The sequence below is a fragment of the Taeniopygia guttata genome, chromosome 1A (assembly GCF_048771995.1).
Source record: "Taeniopygia guttata chromosome 1A, bTaeGut7.mat, whole genome shotgun sequence".
NCBI classification, from domain to species: Eukaryota; Metazoa; Chordata; class Aves; order Passeriformes; family Estrildidae; genus Taeniopygia; species Taeniopygia guttata.
In genome coordinates, this window is record NC_133025.1 from 47,511,767 (window position 1) to 47,533,128 (window position 21,362).

Here is a 21,362-nt window from a genome sequence, read left to right on the forward strand (position 1 = left end):
GCGGAGGGCCCCAGGAGCTCACCGCTGCCCGAGCTGCACAAGGCACCATTTCCCTTTCACTCTTGGCGTGATTTTAAACGGTGTAATTGCTCCCTCAGAAGAACGGAAAAGGAATTGCTTCCTGCAGACACGCGAAGTATTTATCAGGCAAGGATGGCGGTTTGTTTCTAAGCCTCGTTAAGACCAGTCAGGGAGCAGAGCAAAAAGAGACAAACACAGGCGAAGGAATATCTGATCTCCACTCCGGTCGGAATTTCTGCATGCGTTGCGCCCACGTGGGGCCCCGTCTCTGTCCCGCCTGCGGGGCCCCGGGAGCAGCGCGGAACGCCCCGGCCGCGGCAGCTCTGTCCTTGGCACTCGGGGCACGGGAGTCGGGCAGATCACGGCACCCGGGCATCCCGCGAAGTAAGCGGGGCACCCAGGGGCGACCTGTACCCGCGCAAAAATTCCTCTCACATTCGGAGTGAGGACCCGGGCGTCACCCCGGGTCGTTATTTTCCTTACTCATAAGTTTAAGGCATAACCTACAGCTCGCCGAGCCGCGGAGACACCGCTCCGCACTCACTCCATAGGTCAGGGCGAGCGCCGCCGACGCGGCTTTTAGCTGGTCTATAGTGTCCTCACCGCTGCGCCCGGTTCTTGCCCCGTTTCGCGCCGCGGAACCGCCACCGCGGGCCGAACCGGGCCGCGCCGTGCCGCGCCGTATGCAAATGAGAGGCCCGAGGACCGCGGGGAGTTGTGGGGCGCCCCGTCGCAGCGGGCGGAGCCGGGGCGGGGCCCGCCGTACTTCTGGGGGCGGGGCGAGGAGCGGAAGTCGCACGGTGTCACCTCCGGGACTCTCTCGCTGCGTCTCATCGTTGGGGCCGCGATAAGATGGCGGACCTGTCTCTGGACGAGCTCATACGGAAACGCGGTGTGACGGTGAAGGGGAGGTGAGCGGCCGGGACGGCGACGCAGCGCCTCGGGCCGGCGGCCCCCGGCCGCTCTTCGGGAGTCCCTGCGGAGGCTCCGCTCCGGGGGCTGCGGGCCGCGGCTGTCTCGGCCCGGCCCGGCCCTGCTCCCGCCCTCGCGCTTCCATTGGCTGAGCCGCGGGCCTGCGGGACCGCGCTGCCATGCGATTGGCGGCGGCGGCTGTCACTCAGGGCCGGGGCGGGGGTCGGGCCCCATCGCGGCCCCTGTGCCTGGCGCTGCCCCGGTGGGGCAGGAGCGCTGCCGACCCGTCCCCTCTCGGTCTCCTCGGGATTCCTGGCGTCGGCCCATGTCTCACTGAGCCCTCCGACTCGCCCTGCCCACGCTGCCTCCTGCTTGTCCCCACCGATTAACCCAGCGCTGCTCCCCGTAACGGGGTGGGCGCCCCGAGCGCCGCGGGTGCCCGGGCTGCGGGTGTTACCGGGCAGTGGCCCGGCGTGCCCGGTGCCCCGCGCTGCCGGGAGCGGCTCGGTGCATTGTGGGAGAGCCGTGGGAGGGCTGCGGGTGCTCGGGAAGCCGTAACCGACCGGGGCCGCCGGGCGGACCGGGCTGCCGGGGCTTCGGCCGCAGCGCTGCCCGGGCTTCGGAAGGCGTCGTCCCTCTAGCGTGGTCAGTGGTGCTCCGCCTGGTTGTCTGAAGTAGTTGAGAGGACGTGGAGCATGTTGCAGATCGGAGCTGCAAGGTCAGGTTATTTCTTTGCGTGGCAGATGTCTCCAGCGTAAGCTGGGCCCTTTACTGCCACAATTGGCAGTTCTTACCTGGATTCTCCTTCGGTACCTTTTCATTTTCGCTTTTGCCGTAGTCTCATAATGCTTCTGAAGAACTTGTCCCCAATCTCTGTTAGCTCTGTGTGCTCTTGCTTTGTTGGTTTTCCTTTTCCTGATTTTTTTTTTTAATTTATTATTCTTCGTTTTTGACTCTGAATGTGTATACACTTACATGTCTAGAGTAATATTCTGTGTTACTTGCTAACATATACTACCAAAACATTCCAACATGTTTAAATCCTAGTCTAGACAAAGCCTTAGCTTTGCACTTGCATTCATGTTGTCCTGCATATTTGGAAGAGTCTTAGGCTGCTTACTATGCCCCAAGTACCTCCTTAATCCCTCCTTAACTCTCATTTCTTTCAGGAATTCTTCCTGCCTTTTTTTTGCTGAACAATAATCCGTCTGCAGCACTGTAAGAGTTGTTGTGCCCCACACTCTTCTTGTGTGTTGTGTTTAGCTCACTTTATAAATTCCTGAGGTAGCAAACTTGGCTTTGTGAAGTCTGGATAAACTGAATAAACTTAAATCATTATATTCATGCTGCTCAGTAGTCTAGATGAAATAATAGAAAAAAATTCACTAATGAAATGTACTGGTCCCTAACATATTCAAGCCAGAGCTTGGAATCCTAGAAAGTGAATTAGATCTTTGAGATCTGCTTTTATTTCAGGTGCTGTGGCACAAATACCTCAGCAGTTAATGTTCTTGTAGGGTAAGCAGTTATCAGTGAAAGAGAGTTGATTATTAGGGTAAAGACAACTCTTCAGAAATGGTGTAATCTTCAGTACAGTTTCTTAACCTATTTCATTGGGTTTTGTCATCAACAGTATTAACTAATTCTGGTTTAAATGTTGATACATACATTTCTGGTTGTACTTTGACCTCTCTCATGAGCCACTCATCCAGCCCTTTGCAGTGCTCCTGCTGAATGCTTTCAACATTGCTAAATAAATGCTTTTTAAAATTGCAAGGAAAGTCTTGCTCTGTGGCTGTTGTTTTATGGGTACTGTTAGTCTCCTGTGTTCTGCGTATATTTTCATAGGTAGTCTTAATAATCCTCCTGTTTCTTTTAGCTGGTTTGCTTTGGCTGTATGAGAGAGCAGCCATAGAACTCTTAGATAGGTGATAAAATGGGACTCCAGTCCCAGCTTTCCAGATATCTAGACACAAGAATGAAAGAGGCAGAAGCAGAGGTTAAGTCTTTCATCGTTTGATTGGTTGGGGTTTTGTTTTGAAAGATCTCTTCATTGAAAATGCATGACTGTAAATAATGTAAAGGTTGTGGAGTTAGATCAGGAAATGCTAATGTAAAGGTCCATGAAGAATTGAAATAGCATCATAATTTGATTTTGCGATTCTAGTCTTTTATTACAATGAATTCCAGGTATCTACTTTTACACTTTATTATACTGGGCAACACATTTCTGAAAGCAGATGAGCTTTTTAGCCCTCTGTTTTGACTTTTGGAAAGTCAACAGCAAGAATATTTTTTCTCTCTACTTTGTCTTTTTTTTTTTTTTTTTTTAATACGAAATGGTCCAGTGGAATAAAAAACTTTAAAAATACTCATCAGAGAAACTCCATTTAGATAAACTGGTTTTGTTCTTAGGGCAGATTTTGAAAAAGTGCATCAGACCTGTAATAAGAAGGTAGTTCAGGCTTTTACCCTGTATTGTGCTGCTTTTTATGAATGTTTGTCTACAAGAACAAATGCTGTCGTTTTTGTGGGCTGTTGTCTTTCTGTGCTTAGTATTGTGATAATGTTGTGCTTAAAAAGTAAAGGCCATTAAGTGCAGGAGTTCTTTTAGTAGATTAAAGAAGAGGCAGTTATTTTAAAAAGTAACTTGACTAATGACTATTCTTGCTGGAAGCTAATCAACCTTGAAACTGGTGGCTTTGAACTGGGATTGTTACTGGTGCTTGTACATACTAAAATTCAAGTTGCTGTGCTCCCACAAATTTGAACTTGCTGCCCAGATTTCTTGAAATCATGTGTAGTTGCATGTTTCCTTCATGTCGGGATGTATTATTGTATAACAGAAGATGCTTTAGCAGACCTGTTCACTCCTAAAGCTAGACAGTCTGTTCCTGTTCCTCTTTGTCTTCAAAGGTTTCCCCGAAGTACCCGAGTTGTTGAGTTTTGTTTAAATGTAGTATGTACTTAGCACAGCTGAAGTCAGACCCTTTAGTTTGTAAATGTGAACTTAAGGATGGATTTTGGAAATCAGTTCCTTAGCTGATTATGTAGAAAAAAAATCCAGCATAAAAGAGTTTAGGAGTTCTGCTGTTGTATTTAGACATCCAACTGGAGTGAATTTCTGTGCAGTAATAATGAACTTTTGTTTGCAGCAGCACAAATATAATGCCCAAAACTTTCTTTCTTTCTTTTTGTTTTGGTTTTTTTTTTTTTTTTTCTCCTCAGACTTAACACAAGGCCAGTGTTTGGGGGTGTAAGATCTCGCATTGGGATCCAACAAAATCTTCTGAATAGATCACCAACTGTGAGCTTTCAGCAGACTTTCGATGCCCGACAGAAGATTGGACTCGCTGATGCCCGGCACAAACTGGGGGTTAAAGATGCCCGAGAAAAACTGGTTCAAAAGGACGCTCGGTTCAAAATCAAAGGGAAGGTGCAGGATGCTCGAGAGATGTTGAATTCCCGTAAGCAGCAAAGTGTTGCTGCTGAAAAGGTGACCAAAGTGGTGGATGCCAGAGAGAAGATCAGCTTAAAAAGGAGCACTCCAGCTGCTATCAGCCCAGCTATGGGGACAGTAAATCCAGCCATGAAAATCACCAAAACTATCCAAGTAGGTAAATGAGTTGCCTCTGAGTCCCTCTGCTCTACTGAACTGCTGCTACTCTACAGCAGTTCAGTAGACATGATAATACATTAGTATGTTCATATGGTTACAAGAGAAGCAACAATGATACAGTTCATTCCAGCCTATGGGGTGGGATTCTGATCCTTTTGTGTGTCCTTGCAGCTTCTTGGGACTTTGGTAGAATCACACCTTTCATTTAAATTGTCATTTTAATTTTGGGCCCAAAAAGACTAAGGTGGAGCTCTGTCAGCATTAAAGGAGATGTCTTAATGGTTAAGTAGTCTCTTTCCTACCTGAATGCAAACAAAATGATGCAGATTTTTTGGCATTATTATACTGCCTCTCTTTGCAAATCTGATGTGGTGGATTGTCCTGTATAGATAACTGGTTTATCCTAGTGGTGGAATAGCAGTTTAGAATATGCAGCTGTGTTTGTATCTAAGAAAATTTAAAATTCAATGAGCCATTCTACAATTTTTCTCTTTTTACACTTGTCTGGTTTCCAGGGATTTGCCTGATCACATGAAGCATTCCTGCTGAGGCTCAAGATTTTTTTCAATTGTATTATAATCAGTTGATCACCCTGACCTGCTGATTCCCTGGGCCAGTTTTCTTATTTCATTTTGCTGTGCGCATAGCAACTTGATTCTTAGCCAGCTTCTCTGAGAAACAACCTAGAACCGTGTCTGTTAGATCCAGTGTGTAGAGTCAGAAGAGAAATTTCCAGGCTGTTGGGATTGTTGTTTGAGTGGTTTTGCTCCTTACCTCTACAAGCGTGTAACTGAAGTTCCTAGTCTAGCTCTTCCATTTTCAACCTCCCAAAAATCAGCAGTGTGCTTACTCATACCCAGAAATCTGTTGTCATGAGTTTGAAAGCCTAGATGAGCGTGCAGTTCAGCAGACTGTGGGTTTTGCTGAAGAGAAACATCAAACATGTTTCTTCTGCAAATTGGCCTAGGAAGTTTCCCACTACTCTGCAGGTTTCCTGGCAGGCTGATGTAAGAAGGAGAAAGGTCTCTTGAGGTAGTAAGAAGGGCTAATGGTAGAGCAGTCAAGCAGTCTGTTCAGCAGTTGTTAATTAGGAGGGTGATTAGTACTCTTACTGTCCTTCTAAGCCAAATCACCAGCATCAGCCATGAGGAATTGAACATCATCGATGAAGTTTCTAGGAGTTAAAGTAGTTTCCAGAGACTTGGTGCAGTAGCTGTTTGTTCTGACCTGGTATTTTGTGGGCTTTTTGTTTTACTTGTTTTGACCAATAGTATTTTCTGCTTGTTAGACAACATAGTGCAAGGGAACATATAATTAATACATAGGGTATCTCAGACTCTAGACAGAACCTTGCAATTATCTAAAAATTTAAAAAAATATTTGTACTGAAATTCCAAGTTGCCCCTGACCTTCCTATCTGCCCAAACATGGAAGTGGAATCAAACTAGTGTATCTTGATCCAAGGTAAAGCACACAGCTCTAAATGTGCTGTCCTGAGGTCTTCTTTATCATAAAGGAAGGAAAAATCCTTGAAACCAAAAAATGACAGTAGGTCTGCTGCTGTTTCTGTATGATGGGTATCCTTGTTTCTTTGATCAGTAAATTGAAACTTGAGGTGCTATAAGTTGCAGTCTAGAGAATATGCAAATCTGAAGATTTTATTACATGTGTGGACTATTTTTGTAAGAATAATTATTCTTTAATGGACAGATTCCAGCTTTTTCAAAAAACAGAAGGGCATTTTTATGGATGTTGTTGCATGATTTCAGTTATTGATTAGTACAGGTATGTTCCCTACCTCCTTCTGTTGTGGTTTCCGTTTCATGGCATAATGGGCTGCACACTACCCTGTGCATCATTTTATTCCAGCTCCAGTGCTAAGGGGCAGTGTATATTCTCCTTTTGTTTGATGGAGATATGTATGTTTACTTACCAGTAGCATGAAAGAAGAGACATTTTGTGACTTACCCCATTCATGGTTTTGTATTGGCAGAAATGTAGATCTAGTCAGTCCTGACAGGACTGACATTAACTTCTCTTCCCAGTAATCTTGCACTAAACCCTGAGTAATTTGAATCTTTTCCTTCATGTGGTCTTTAGATTTTAATTTAAGTGAAGCTATCTCATATTGAACATATCACAGGAAATACAAGTGTTTCCTAAGAGCATATTGTGGTAGTATATTTCAAAGCAGGGAAGGTAAGTTTAATTTAAGTGATCTCAGGGTATTCAACTAAAGCTTTGATCTTCTGAACTTAACCTGATGGACTGCAATGCTTAATGCTTTGGTTCTTTATCTTTAACTGTAGCAGAAGGCTCCAGTTCCTGGACACTCTCATCCAGCAGGAATGAGGATCAATGTGGTGAACAACCATACACATAAACAGGTATGTACCTGCTCTGTACTCTCTGTTGCCTTTAACAGGGAAGAAAATGTGTCCATAAACATTGGCAGGTGCAAAGAAAACTCTTCAAGTGGGAAAGAAAACATTTGAAACTTCTCCATCAGCTTAGCTACTGGGTCTTGCACGGTTAAGGTAGTTTCATGGTAATTGAGGCTTTAATTTAGTAAAATTTATCTTGATTCTTAGTGCATGAGATACTGGAATGAGAAGTAGATATTCCCAGTTTTATCTGTATGCTAATGGTATATTTTTTCCCTAGAGGCGGACCTCTAGCTCTGATGTTTCTGTATAAATTTCTTATGACACCACATCAGATCAAGTTGTTGGTTGTTTTGATTCACCATGCTGCCAGCCTCTTCAGAGAGAGGATGGGATTTTAGATGATAAAATGTGCTGCAGTGAGGTGGGAGAGGATATAACCTTTCTGTGAAATCCCAGCTGTGGGCCACTGCTAGAATCCTGATAGGGATTGTTAACATGATGTTAACTAGTATTCTGATGCACTTCCAGAGTTCCCAAAGCCCTTTTCAAGCAGATTTTGAGAAAGACCTTAGAACATTGTCTTTCTGGCATCAGTTTTAACAGATTTCATCACAGCCCCCAGCCATTCAGCCATCTTACTACTGTAGGTGCTTTCAGAGAAGAATTGGAGATTTTTATTACTTATGTTATTTTGTATGTATACACAAAGTATTGCATGAAGTACCGGAAATCTGACATTCACAATATCGTGTCACGTGATTTTTTTTTTTTTGCAATGATTGTAGTAATTTTACCTGTTTTTATATGTTACCTTTATGCTGGTCTGCTACCCTCACCTATCCCAGATGCTGTTGTTTAAGGAAGTGTCTTCATTATTCTGACCTCATCGTTGGAAATGTGGAATCCATTTCATTTTGTCTCAAACTCAAGTCCTTTGTTGTGATGCCTAGTGTGTTTCCTAGCTGTTTTATTTTCTGCACAATTCTCCTCTGTTCTCTGTCCATTTTGGTTTTTTTTCCTTCATAGCATTTCTGTCACTGGAACAACTCCCCTGTTTGTAAACCAGAATCTTGCTGACTATGGACAGCCCACTGATTTTGCAGGCTCTCATTGCTAATCCCTCCATTTTTCTTTACCTTTTTACTGAATTAATGGGAATCTGCTTGCAGTTGTGATTTATGTTTTAGGTATTCCTATATGTGTCTAGACTTTTTCTTAACGTTATTTAGGGTCAATCGAAAAAATACTTGTGTAGGAGCTCATCTCAGTATTTTAAGGCAAGACTGTGAGTGTTAAGTTGGACTGGAAAATTAATAATTCATTCAGTAAAGGTCTTAGTGCAGTGTTTTCTAGGGCCAGATGGGTCTGTCCTGTGCTAAGGAAAGCAGGCTATTCAAAAGGATTGTTCCATTTATGTGTATTCAGCGGGCATCTGTTTAATTAAAAAAAAATCAACGAAAACCACCAAACAAACAAACAAAGCACCCACCACACACTCCCAAACTAATTTAAAAATCTGTAAAGGTAGGAGAGTGCTAAAAAGACACTGAGGCTTTATTGCAATAATGTAGCTTCAACAGTCCTAATGAAGTCCAGGAGTAGAGGAATCTGTGTGTGATTTCAGTATGTCTAGGGAAACAGTTTTACTGTGGTATTTTTGGAAAGAAAGTCCAGTAGTTTTTATACTGATGTTTTGACATGGACTTATATACCTGAAACTAAAATCCAGTGTAATTGTGTTCATTAACTGAAGATGGTTGAAGGCAGGAGAAAACTACCTGTTTTTGAAATGTCTCAATGAAATCTACCTGCATGTAAACTATTAACTTCTTTACTTCAGGGCCTGTATGACACGGAAGATGATGATGAAAGTGTCTCTCCCCTTCCTAGCAAACAGATGAAAATCACCACCACAAACAGTTTCCTGCACAACTCGGTAAGGGGTTATCTGAACATTCCCCACCATGCTGTGCTCACATTGCATAGACACAGTGGCTGTGTCTTAAGAGGATTTAAGTTCTTTTAAAGTCTGTAAATTATGTTTTCTCCTCAAATACTTGCTCTTCACCCTTCCTTTGTGCCAATGCTTCTACTGTTATTTTTGGAACAGAGTTCTTTTAGAGTAACTGGTTTTATGGGCTCTCAGCAACCAGAATGTATGCTTTCTGCCCTGCTGGCAGGTTGCTGTATCCTGGCTCTTTCTTCTTGTTGAGGAAGTGCACTGAACCTGTCTTGTTACTGTTTGTGTAAACCAGCAAGGAAAGCTTTCTGCTGCTTCTGGAGATTTGGCATCAAAGTAGGAAATCTCCTGCAGTGCAAAACTCTTAGTAGGCATCTTGTTGGGGAGGACTTGCTCTGGAGAAAATGGAATTTCAGTACAGAAAAATGCAAGGTCCTGCTTTTGGCATGGGATGGCCCTCTGCAGCTTAAACTGAGAACTGACTGGCTAGAAAGCAGCGGCAGCTTTGTAGGAAGGAACCTAGGGGTCCTACTGTGTGATCTGCTAAGAATGAGCGAGTAGTGCATCCTTGCAGCAGCAAAAGCCAACTGTAGATAATTAAGCAAGGAAGATAATTATTGCTGTTCTAATGCATTCAGAATTCTGTGCCTATCTTGGGGCTCTGCAATACAAGAAAGACATGACTGAAACCAGTTAACAGGGTGGTCAGAGGGCTGTACTGTATTATGCATGAGGAGAGGGTGAGAGAGCAGTGTCTCAAGGCTGAGAAGGCTGTAGTGAGATCTGTCCACTCCCACTGCGTGCAAAAGGTTCTTTTTAGGAATGACCATGGAGAAGACAAACCAGTAAATGTGCTGCAGCAAAAGAAATTCTAGTTGGTGAAATTCTCACAGTACTGATTAGCATAGAGACCAAGAGAGGTTGTGCGGTTGTCGTTCTTGAATATTCAGTGCTTAGCTGGATAAGGCCCTTGCCAACCTCATGTGTTTGAAGTTAGCCCTGTTTCAGACATGGAGTTGGGCACAGGTTTGGGCTAAGTTATTCTCTGGTCTTGGAAAAGCAAATTCATGTGGTTTTACCATCATGCAGGCGCTATAGTACTGTGATTACCTCAGGAATTTATTTCCTTATGTCGGTATTCAGAATAGATCTTAGGCTATAAGTGATTCTCAAATAATCTTTTGAGGGTTTTTTGAGGTTTTTTTTTCAGAAGTAAATTTGTTCTTTCCAGTTCACATCAGCTTCCAAGCACAAGTTTTGTCTGGCTTTAAACTCAGGTATTTCAGCTTAAGTTCAATGTCTTTGTGTGCCCTAGGTTGGCAATTCTGAGGAATTACTGCTTTTTGTTCCGTGAATTCTCAATCTTACTGTTAATGAGCAATCTTTGTGAACTCTTTATAAAGTACTTGAAAGTCTGCAGATGAAAGGAGCTTTTCCAATTCAGATCACATTGTTAGAGTTCATTTATGAAAAGTATGAAACCAAAAAGTGCTTATGAGGGAAGTGCTCTTTCTGGATAAGTATACCTTTTTATGTTTATGCGCAGAAACTTGCACTGATTTTTTTTCTCTGAGGCTTTTGATAGTCTTCAGCACTGTAGTGGTTTTGACACTGGGAACGACATGCAGTGCATGCTAGTGGTGGTGCTTGAAGAAGAGTGATGGCTTTTGTATGCTGTAGCTCTGAGATGTTTTCTTTTTTCTTCCTGTAGACTGGTCTGAGCAGCAATAAATTCTCTCTGTCCAAGACTGTTCCCCTGACTAAAGTGGTCCAGAACGATACATACACAGCTCCACCTGCAACTGCCCCTCCTATACGGACAAAGGCCTTGGCAAATGTGTCCCGGACCTTAGTGACAAAGGAAGTGCCTCCAAAAGAGCCAGCACCTGTTGAGGTGAGCTCAGGGAAGGGGAAAATGCTCTTTATAGAAGTCTCTGAAACATCTGAAACTTGTTCACTGGACATGTGAACAGCTCATTTGTGCCTGCCTTCCACCATTAGTTCTGAGACATCATCAAGGTTATTCTGATAACTGCAGTCCATGTTCCAAGAATTTGAAACCTGTCTAAACATCCTTTCCCTGCGCATGATCCTGGAGGAATCCATATTACAGGAAGGTGGCAATTGTTTGGACACTCCTTGGTGCCTTTCATGTCCCTAAGAGTAGTGTTTTAACACTATTTCATACATTCTATGTCCCCCCTACAGCTAGCAAGGAAAAAAAGGAGTTCTTCCAAATGTACACATGAGACCTCTCAGGCAATTTGTAGACAGCCTGCCTGGAATTGCTTTGCCAAACTGCCTGATGTTGGGTATAAGTAATCCACCAAGTGTTCCTAGGTGTTCTGACTTCAGCATGCTCTTGAGAGGCTGGAGCTGTATTTTGGGGGTTGCTGGCTGGTGTAGAGTACAACAGAGACAGGCTATTAAAAGTGTGGGCATGACCAGAGTACTATGTATGCAGATTAAGTTAATGTTATTCTTGGGAATAAGTGAAAAGTTACTTCAGAGAAAAACTAGCATGGAAAAGAAGCTCCTTTTTGCCATCAAATGAACTGGGCTTTAGTAAACATTGATATTTCCCATTACTTAGCGGTAGCTCTCTCCTTTGTGTGTGTGTGTACAGACATTCCTAGATAGATCCTTAGTGACTCTTTATTGCTTTCTCTGCTGTGCTGTATTGTGTGCCATATTTCTGTGATGCGTTTGTTTGTGTTGGCAGCTGGCATTCAGTCCTTTGGAAGGCACAAAGATGACCGTAAATAATCTGCATCCTCGAGTCACAGAAGAAGATATTGTTGTGAGTGTTGCTTTCTGCCAGACTGTGCATGAGTGACATTTCCTTTTCAAGTGTTACCTTTTCTCATAAATCGCTTGATCTATGGTGAATGCAGTGAAAAGAGGTGTGATGTGGGTTTACTGTCTGTGTAAGAATTTAGAGGGTTCCTGATTGTTTGGGGGTTGTTTGCACTTTTTTTAAAAAGTGTGTACTTAAGAACATGGGACAAGATCCCACAGAGTATTTTGAGATACCTGACATCACTTAGAAGAAGAGTTCATACCAAATGATTCTTCTACCCAAACTTATGCCCCCATCCAAATTGTCTAGGGGCTTCCATTCTCACGGGGCTGCGAATTAATCTAGTCTTCCTCTGGGAAAAACATTACTGGGCACTGGCCTTGAACTTCCCTGCTTGTGTACTCTCTATTACTAGTGCCAAGTACTTAAACCGTAACAAACACAGTAAGACAAGTGTCCAGATCCTGTCAGGTATTTAATAAGCAGGATGGGTGGTGTGATGAAGCTAGTAAACCCTTCTCATGCAGTGCCTTTGATGTGACCATGGTCATGACTGACTCTCTGCCCTCAGGAGTTATTCTGTGTGTGTGGTGCTCTGAAGCGAGCCCGGCTGGTGCACCCTGGAGTGGCTGAGGTAGTATTTGTGAAGAAAGAAGATGCTATCACAGCATATAAGAAATACAACAACAGGTGTTTAGATGGTAAGTTTGATGCCAGAGTTGCATGTAGTATAAAAAAATCAAGAATGACTTTTCCACCTGAGAGGAAGGTTTAAAAGTATCTTAGATGTTAATATGGTAGCAGGAGAGAAATACCAGAAAATCAGTTCAAGAGCTAGATAAGACAATAATTGCTGTGTAACTAGCTGAATATATACACAGTTTATTTAAATGCAATAAAAAACCCTACCCACATTTTCCTGGAAAAAGAAGATTCAGAGCTGGAGGCAGGGTCCTGATGAGTCTCCTAGTCTAACTTTCAGATTAAATTCCTTGTGTTTCTAATTTGGTACTGAGAGCTGTCAAGCTGTCGTAGTTGAGATGGAGACAATACAAAGCAACACACTTAATTTTCTGAAGGCTTCAGACTGTTTATTGTAGCATGCATGCTTTTTACACATTCTTACAGAACTCATAAGTTTACACTTTACTCATTGGTCACAAGAGACAAGCAAAGTGCTTATTGGAATAGGCAGTTGCAGGTTTCTCTTACTTATCCTTCTTTCTTTCTTGGTTTCTATGTCAACAACCTTGGTAGAAAATTCTTTCAGGGGTAAACATGGATCCTCTTATCAAACTTGTCTCTAGCTCACAGAAGTTGTTGTAAAACCTCCTCCACAGAAAGTCCTTAGGAAGGCTTTACCTGCTTACAGAGCTGCTTGCAAAATACAAGTAAAATTCATATTTGCAATAGTTTCAGGGTGTACTTAGAAACATTTTGAATTGGACTTGTAAAATAGTATCAGATGCTCCATAAACTTTGAATAATGCAATTTTGTTTTTTAACCATGTTAAACTGAAATTATTGTTGAACTATTAATTTTTAGCTGGAAATAGATGCTTTTTCTTTCTTTAGATGAGTGATATGTTATGGATGTCAGATGAGGAGCAGACAGCTAAGAATGGGAGATCCTCTTGTGTCCCTGCTGAAGGCTTCATAATTCTGTGTAACTTGTTATTTAGTATGATCCTTCATATGGTACTGAGTGTTTCAGTGGCTCTTCTATTGCTATGATTCTGCAACAAAAGATTTATCACCTGTTTATTCTATTTCCCCAGCATGTCGAACTCTACTGCTTGCACTGTTGTGTGGTACTTCAAGGATCTTGCCCAACTCCACTTCTGATAGAATGAATTTTGTGTTTTGTTTTTATTTAGGTCAGCCAATGAAATGCAATCTTCATATGAATGGGAATGTCATCACCTCAGACCAGCCTATATTGCTGTAAGTGTCCTTCAGTGGGGAAAAGGTCCAAACGCTTTTGCAGGTTCTATTTTGAGAATTGTTGTCTCATGAATTTTTTCTCTCCCCTTCTGTGCCACAATATGTTGAGTGGAGTGCAATGTAGCTTGACTGCATAGTGTTCTCAGCCCTGAGGCTCAAAAATAATCTGAGATGAGGATATTTTCTTGTGAGAAAAGCATATTTAAAACCTTTATCTCTGATATAGGTAAGGGGGATACACTGATAACAGTAAATGCAGACACAATGGTAAAATTTATTTATCATAATGAGAGGTTAAATATTGCCTTTTTAATTTTTTTTTTTTTTAATCCTCCAGCCGATTGAGTGATACTCCTTCAGTCAAGAAGGAAGGGGAATCACGCCGGTCAAGTGCAAGCGCCTCCTCAAATCCCCCAGCTGAAGTGGACCCTGAAACTATCTTGAAGGCACTCTTCAAATCCTCGGGGGTCTCTGCCTCTGTGCAGCCCACAGAATTCAAAATTAAACTCTGAGAGGGGGGGAGCAAGCAGTGGACTGGAAAACTTATATAAGCTGGAGGATGAGGAAAGTGCAGGAGTGCAGATGTTATTTGCATTTGCCTGTCCTGAAGTTTTTCGTTTTCTATGATCGCTACCTTACTGTACAATAGTGTTTCCTCTTGTGTGTGTACTTTCTGTTTTCATAGTTGGAGTTTTCTTCCATGATTTTTTTTCCCAAGAGAATAACCTTCCCCTTCTGCCAGTAATGTATTACCAAGCATATACCATGTAACTCCATCCTTTACTCCAAAGCCCCCAGTGGCCATTAAAAATGCACATAGACTTTGAGGGAAGGAGTGGTGATCTCCTTCTGTTTTCTTCTGACTGACTTTTAACTAAAGGGTGCATCCCCTTGATTGTCCACAGGCAAGAGCACCACGTTGTTTCTGAAGTTGCTGCACTGGGTACAAAGGCAGGTTGGGCTCTATCCAGAAAGGACTTGTGTGCATTCGGTGGCATAACTCTTCCTTCTGGCTGTTGGACACTTTCCTGCTCAGCAGCTGGGACATTGAGAAGAAGCGGGAGAAGCTGAGCTGCCCGCGGTGTGCCAACAGAGACATCAGGCAGAAGGGACGTATGTGCAAGTGCATCAGCCATTGTGCTCTGGGCAGGGGTGTTTCAGCTCTGGTAGTGCTGGAGGGTGTTTCTGGCAGTTGTACAAGGATGATATTTGCTCTGGAGGGTCAGGCTCAGTTGCTCTCCTCTTTCTGGACTGAAAAATTAAGAACCAGTCATGTTCAGAGCTAGAAGAAACCCAATTGTTTGACTCCCATTCGATTGTGTTGCCTCCTCCTGCTGATGCACGGACGTGAGTTTCTTTCTTGGCTTCTAACTCAGCCAGGCTCCTATAAAAAGGAAGGACTTGAGACCCTTTTCAGATCCTAATACACACCAACTCTTGTGTCTGAGAACTTGTTTCTTTGAGGAATGCTGTTTGTTTGGCTGCTGTGCAGTTATGCTGCTGGCATGCCTGGATTTGGAGGATGATGGCTGCAGTGTGGCTTCAGGGAGAGGTTTAGGAGCAGCGGGCAGTTAACGCTGTGTAAGGAACGCGGGAAAGGAGTGTCAAGTCCCGTGCAGGGCGGCGAGGACGTGGCTCGGGTCTGTGTTGACTGTGTGACAAGCCACTAGGTGGCACTTCCAGTACTTCCCATTGTTTGTACCGCACTGGCGCCTTGGATGTTGAAAGTCCCAGTAGCTCCACTCGTTTGTGTTTGTTCAAACTGTATTGGAAGAGGGGAAGGCTGAGAGCAACTTCCAGAATCGGGTTAGGATTTGAACTTGATTCTACTAGCTGGGAGACTAATCTAATCCATTCTGTTCAGCTCTGCTGAGTAGCTCCTGTAAATCCAGATCACGTTTCTTGGACAACCCCCCATGTTTCTTTTGCTTTCTTGTTCTGTATGAACTTTCTTCTATCTAGCTTGTGCAGACCATTCCTTAATCTCACTGTATCCCTTTTAGCCATGGAAATAATAAGGACTTGGCAGGACTTGTTTTTCTGGAGTACTCTCTTTGGTTTGAAGGCCAGTGACACCATGATTGGTGGGGTGCTTCATGTGAACATCAGATGTTTGTAGGGGAGGGGACCTAAGACAGCTATTGTTCTCCTTTTTTTAGATTGCCCACCAAATACCTGTGTTTTAATAAAAAAAAAAAGGGGGGGGAGGAAGGGGGAGGAAACATTAGGGGTTGGAGAAGATAATGTATTACCTGTTTCTGAATAAACGTTTGTTACACAGAGAGTAAGCCTTTCTAAGCCTTTGTAGATGCTGTGAAGCAACTAAAGATAAGTGGTGGTGTTCCAGCATTGCGTCAATCGTGCTTTCTAAGTGAACGTAGAAATTTCCAAACTGATAACATGATGAAGAGCAAGAGGAGCTTATGGCTGAGAGAACTGTTACTCATCTACCATCATACAAGTTAGCAGCTGACTCTTGCTACTAAATTGGAGCCATTTGTGTCCATGTACTTCCAATTCTTTTTTTACAGAAAAAAAGCGCCTTTGTTACTGACAGCCTAGTCATTTAAAAATAGTTTTATAGCAAAAACAGCTCTGAGATCAGGGTACCTGTTCTAGGTGAAGTGGATACTTCATTACCAGCTAGACAGAAGGCTGTGTAAGTGTGAAACATGTATTGGGAGTGCGTCTCTTGCCTCTTCTGAAAGAACGGAGAGACTCAAGGATTTTTTTAGATTAATAGATTTGTGTCCTTTTGAGAAGCCAAGTAGCAAGATGCATTTTAACTTACTGTTAAACTTTGCCTTATGTTTAAGTTATCTGAGTTTATTATGGCATTGACATACTTCCTTGGAAGAAGTACTACCTGCTCTTTTCCATAATTCTGTGATCTATGGCAGCATATTCTTATTTTTTACAAATTGGTGAATTGTGTGGGTGTCCAAACACCACTCCGTGGCTCATTTTACAGCAGTGTCTTGGTGTACATTGATGTTCTGGTTTTGGTCAGCTCTTTAATGCACCATTGTATGGCTTCTGTTGGGCACTGAAACAAAAAGTAACTATTTATTCCCAGTTCTTACCAGATTATTCCCAGTCCCTTTCAGGTAGTTCACCTTGGCTCTCCAGTTTCTCCTGGACATCCTGCAATTGTCATGCTAATCATGATTTCGAACCGACCACCTTCTGTCTACATTTATCCTCATGCAACATGGTTGTATTTTTGTGTTTTGGTGGTTTTTTGGGTTTTTCTTTCTTTCTGGGCTGGTAGAAATTATGAACTTGCGTATGCAATACTAATTGCCTGCACTCTGAATGAATGTGCATTAATTTAGATATTAAATTAAATGGCTGGCCAGGACAGGTGGTAGGTAATTAGTAATGGTGTTTCTTTTGTTTGTCTTGGGTTTATTTCAAAAGTGTGAGGACTTCTGAAATTATGCCACAATGTGCAAGTTTGGTATATTTTCATGGCTTTTGCATGTACCTTCCAATAATGCTTATTTAACTTGATTTTTTGTTGGATCAATTCTCCATATCATGTCATATTTTGTCACCTCCTACATTAGTCTTGCTTCAGTATTTTCAAAATGGTTCTGTCTTCCATTATAAATTCATCTGTAAAGTTTTTTTGAGTTTTTTAAATCAACAAGAGTCTTTAAAAACAATTGCATTTGAATGTTTCTACATCTCTTTAAGATTTACTTGCCTCTCTCAGATTAAGGGCAGTGCGTGAGTTTTACACTGCTTTTACAAAAACAAACTCAGTCTGGCCGCCGCCATTATCAGGGCCGCGCGGCGCCCGGGGAACTACAACTCCCGGCGGCCCCCGCGCCGCGTGCGCAGAGAAGATGGCGGCCGCCACGGGGCGTGCGGCGGGAGCGGCGCCGGCGGGGTACACGGGTGAGGGGCGGCGCGGGGCACCGGGAGCGGCGCCGGCGGGGTACACGGGTGAGGGGCGGCGCGGGGCACCGGGAGCGGCGCCGGCGGGGTACACGGGTGAGGGGCGGCGCGGGGAACGGGACCGGGGCGGCAGCGGCGTCTTAGAGCGATGGGTCCCTCGCAGCTCTGGCGGTGAAGTTCTCGGAGCGGCAGCGCTCGCACCACTGCCTGTTGGTGAAGGAGCACCAGGTGCGGGAAGGGGCCGACACCGCGCACCCGCCTCGCCGCACCCTCTTCGTCCTCAACGTGCCCCCGTACTGCGGCCCGGTGAGTGGGGGTGGCTGGGGGCCGAGCGCTGGGCTGGGGCCCGGGAGCCGGTGTGCCTGGGGCTGCTGCGGGCGGGGGGCCGGGCTGGGGCCGCCCGGAGAACTCTGCCGCCTGTTCGAGGGGGGCATCGCTCCTGCTTTGCTGTATCGCGTGTTTTCTCTTACTCTCCGTGTTAAGGACTCTTTGTCTAGGCTGTTCTCTCGCTGCGGGCACGTGCAGTCTGTGGACATCTGTGACAAGCCAGGGCCAGGAGAGAAAAAAGATAAACTGGCGTCCAAATTCTTTGACCAGAAAGCTCTAAAGGTAAAGCTTGGGCGGGGGAGAGGAATACTGATGCTTCAGTGGGAAAAGATGGCAAATACTGAATGATTCTCTGCAGAGCACGAGGCACAGGAAACCATATGGGGCATTGGGTGACATGATTACTTTAGTTTACACTGCCTTTTTTTTTTTTTTTGCTATCCTGCTTCTTGTGGTTTGATTTTTATTTTAAATTGTTTGTACTGCAGTTCCTTGCTCCATCACCAATTTCGCTTACATATCTGACTCACCTGGGTGTTTTTTTCTTTCAGGGATTTCAAGTAGCATATGTGGTGTTCAGGAAACCAGCAGCTGTCCAGGCAGCCAAGGCTCTATCACAGGAAGGTCCCTTGATAATATCAACAGAGAGCCACCCTGTGAAAACCGGCATTAGCAGTATGTCAGCTCTGGCTGTCTTTCTGCGGGCTAATGCTGGGGAAGAACTATACTCATTGTTTGCTGAATTCTACCCTGCATGTCTCATTTTGTTCTAAGCTGGGGATATGTCTAGTATTTTGTGTTCTTTTATTATTCACAGCATGGTAATCGTACTGAACCAGATTACTCGACCATGTTTAGGTCTGGTCCAGTGACCCTATGGGAAAGTGGGCAAGGGTACTTTTTTCCTGACACTTTTTCAGTATTGCATAGATTCAGAGATACCATCTACATCTTGTCCTCAAAATGGACACCAGACTCATGCAACAGGCCCCAAATGTCTGTCAAGTTGACAGCACTTCACATATAATTGCTTGACAGAAGCACAGCCCTGAATGTTGTGCCCCTTAGGCTTCAGGCTAGCCCACTTCTGCTTGGGCAAATTGCAAACTCTTCACATGGCATACTGAGTGTGCTCTCAGCCAAGTCAGTTTGAGCTGTGTCAGGGGGGAAAGCTGAATACGAATGGGATCAATATGTCCTTCCCCCATGCTAGAGTTCACTCTAGAGCTGCCCAAAAGCACCACACTAGCCTGCTTCTAATAGCAGCTACTGCTGAATTGTGCCCTCTCTGTCTCAGAGTGGATCGCCAGCTATGAGGCCTCCATCGTGGATCCAAAGGAGCTGAAGGCTGAGGTGGATGCCTACATGGAAGACTATGATAAAAGGATGGCAGAGGTGAGGCCGGGCTAGGGACAGAACCCAACTAAGCAATTTTCTTGGGGAGGAGAGAAAGAAGAGAGATTTCTCAGTGCTTCAGCCATAGTGGAAAGGGCTGAGGGTCTCTCTGTTTGGCAGAGTTCTTTTTACTCCCTGCTGTTGGGCAGTCAGACCCAGGTTTGGTCTGCAACATCTGACCCTTCCCCTAGGGTTTACAACAGATATCCACAAATAAATTGGTTTATGGCTGACATGCAGTGTTGTGACTGAGAGTAGAATGCCTGCAGCCCTGATCCCATGCCTTCCTTTAAATCTTGTGTGGAAGCAGGAGCTGTAACTTTGCCTCTGTTTAAGGGAGGGCTGTGGGGAGCTGTGCATAGGCTGTGCATCTGCTCTGGGCTGCCTCACCCTCCTGTCCTTACAGGAAGAAGCCAAAGCAGCCAAGGAGGAGGGTGTTCCAGATGAGGAGGGCTGGGTGAAGGTGACCCGGAAGGGCCGGAAGCCCGGCCTGCCCCGGACAGAGGCTGCCAACCTGCGCTTGCTGGAGAAGGAGAAACAGAAAAGGGCCCGCAAAGAGCTGCTCAACTTCTATGCCTGGCAGCATCGCGAGACCAAGAGAGAGCGTGAGTGTGCAAGTCTCCTCCTACCCCTGTCTGGGTCTCTTGTCTCTCACACTGTGGCCCAAAGAGCATCCTTCTGCCTTCAGGGGAGGCTACATCCAGCTGCCACTAAGCAACTGGCTGGCTGGATCTGAATGGCCTCTTGCCACCACCTGTCCTAGCAAGGGCTGCTGGAATATTTTGTGGGAGGGTGTGGTTTTCCAAGAGGTGCTTATTCAGTCTGCACAAAGGCAGTGATTGAAGGGGGAAACTAGCCAATTCCTCCCCAAGAGGGAGCTGCAGCACCGCCAGAGATGAACAGCTGGAGCCCCAGTGTGGCATTCAGCTGAGGTGTAAAAGGACCTGCTCTGGGAAACGTGTGTTTGTGGCTGTTGGGACTGAGCCCCTCCGGTGTGTGAAAGTGAAGCTCCCAGGAGAGGGAGATCTGCTGCTCTCAAGTGAGCTGTTCTTTCTTCTCTATCTTTCAGACATTGCCCAGTTGAGGAAGAAATTTGAGGAGGACAAGCAGAGGATTGCACTGATGCGAGCCCAACGCAAGTTTCGGCCATACTAAGTTGTTACTGAGCTGTTCTTCAGGTGCTTGTGCTGGAGAGGGTAGGAGAGATGCCTACTGACTCCATTTACCAAAGGATTTTGAGGAATTGAGGCAGCTTTGCGTTGCCTTTACCCTTGGATCTGAAACAGGAGATCCCAGCAACTGCTGCTGAGGAGAGTTCCCTTTACTTGCACCAGTATCCTGCTCTTCTGTCGTTCAGCCCCATGTCACCACTTCTCAGGGTGCTCAGGTCAAGGGGCTGAGGCACATCCTGTGACAAGGTTTATCTCCCTGCCACCCGAAACCACACCTCCTAAAGCTTGGTGAGAACTGGGATTGACCTAGCGCAGCCTCTGCAGGGGCAGGGGATGGCTTAAGAACTGTAAATAAACTGCTGCTACTGTTTTCAGAACATGGGAATCCTTCTCTCTCCCTCCCCCCCTCCCCCTGGTCTCTTGTAGGAAACAGCTTCCTGTGTGCTGGGGTTCTGGTAAAAATTATGGCTTGTAATCTGATGCTTCTTTGCACATTTTATTGAAGGATTGAGGAAGGAAGTGACTGAAGGAAAAACCTAACTGTGACTTGTTGCCACAAGTAGAGATCAGTGGTTTGGTACAGAGCCCTACACCTTCTCTTGGTGATTCCCTCTCTGGCCAAGTGTTGTGGTGCCCAGTCATCCAGCTGTGCATGGAGCTCTGCAACCATGTCTGGGCCACGGGAAATTCCTGATAGCCAGCACTGTTGCAAGAACCAATGCCACTTTGAGCAGCCTGGTTTGGAAGGAGAAACCAGACTCCAGGCCCTGTTTCCACTTAACCTGTCCCCAGCTCACAGAAGGCAGGTAAGGATGGCAGCAGGCATGCTTAGGTGTGGGGCAATGGTTTGGTACTGCTCCTATGGAATTTTTGCAGCTCTGGAGTAGTGCTAGGCCTGTGATTGAAGTAACCCACACAGCCC

General features: G+C 44.8%; 2 protein-coding genes and 1 non-coding gene across 5 annotated transcripts; 2 read left to right on the forward strand and 1 right to left on the reverse strand.

The window, feature by feature from the left end:
• Positions 1-372: 372 nt before the first annotated feature.
• On the reverse strand, positions 373-521 carry LOC115493543 (U12 minor spliceosomal RNA). The gene has a single exon (XR_003958402.1). It is a non-coding gene; the product is annotated as a U12 minor spliceosomal RNA (small nuclear RNA).
• A 252-nt stretch (positions 522-773) lies between these two features.
• On the forward strand, positions 774-14,470 carry POLDIP3 (DNA polymerase delta interacting protein 3). 3 transcript variants are annotated; one of them, XM_030262874.4, is made up of 9 exons: positions 774-932; positions 4,162-4,546; positions 6,865-6,939; positions 8,780-8,875; positions 10,611-10,793; positions 11,622-11,699; positions 12,271-12,400; positions 13,577-13,643; positions 13,981-14,470. In XM_030262874.4, exons 1-9 carry the CDS (start codon positions 874-876, stop codon positions 14,153-14,155), a joined length of 1,248 nt encoding a protein of 415 aa, XP_030118734.1. In that variant the 5' UTR covers positions 774-873; the 3' UTR covers positions 14,156-14,470. The 3 variants fall into 3 exon arrangements, with proteins under 3 accessions (XP_030118734.1, XP_002196467.2, XP_030118735.1); XM_002196431.7 differs by having other exon boundaries at positions 859-932; positions 6,862-6,939; XM_030262875.4 differs by lacking the exon at positions 774-932 and adding an exon at positions 959-1,651 and having other exon boundaries at positions 6,862-6,939.
• A 3,013-nt stretch (positions 14,471-17,483) lies between these two features.
• Positions 17,484-20,642, forward strand: RRP7A (ribosomal RNA processing 7 homolog A). Its single transcript, NM_001198822.1, is given in 7 exon segments — positions 17,484-17,546; positions 17,710-17,852; positions 18,030-18,155; positions 18,425-18,548; positions 19,171-19,268; positions 19,675-19,873; positions 20,338-20,642. Coding segments are annotated over 7 exon segments (828 nt in total). The 5' UTR covers positions 17,484-17,494; the 3' UTR covers positions 20,424-20,642.
• The last annotated feature ends 720 nt before the right edge of the window (positions 20,643-21,362 follow it).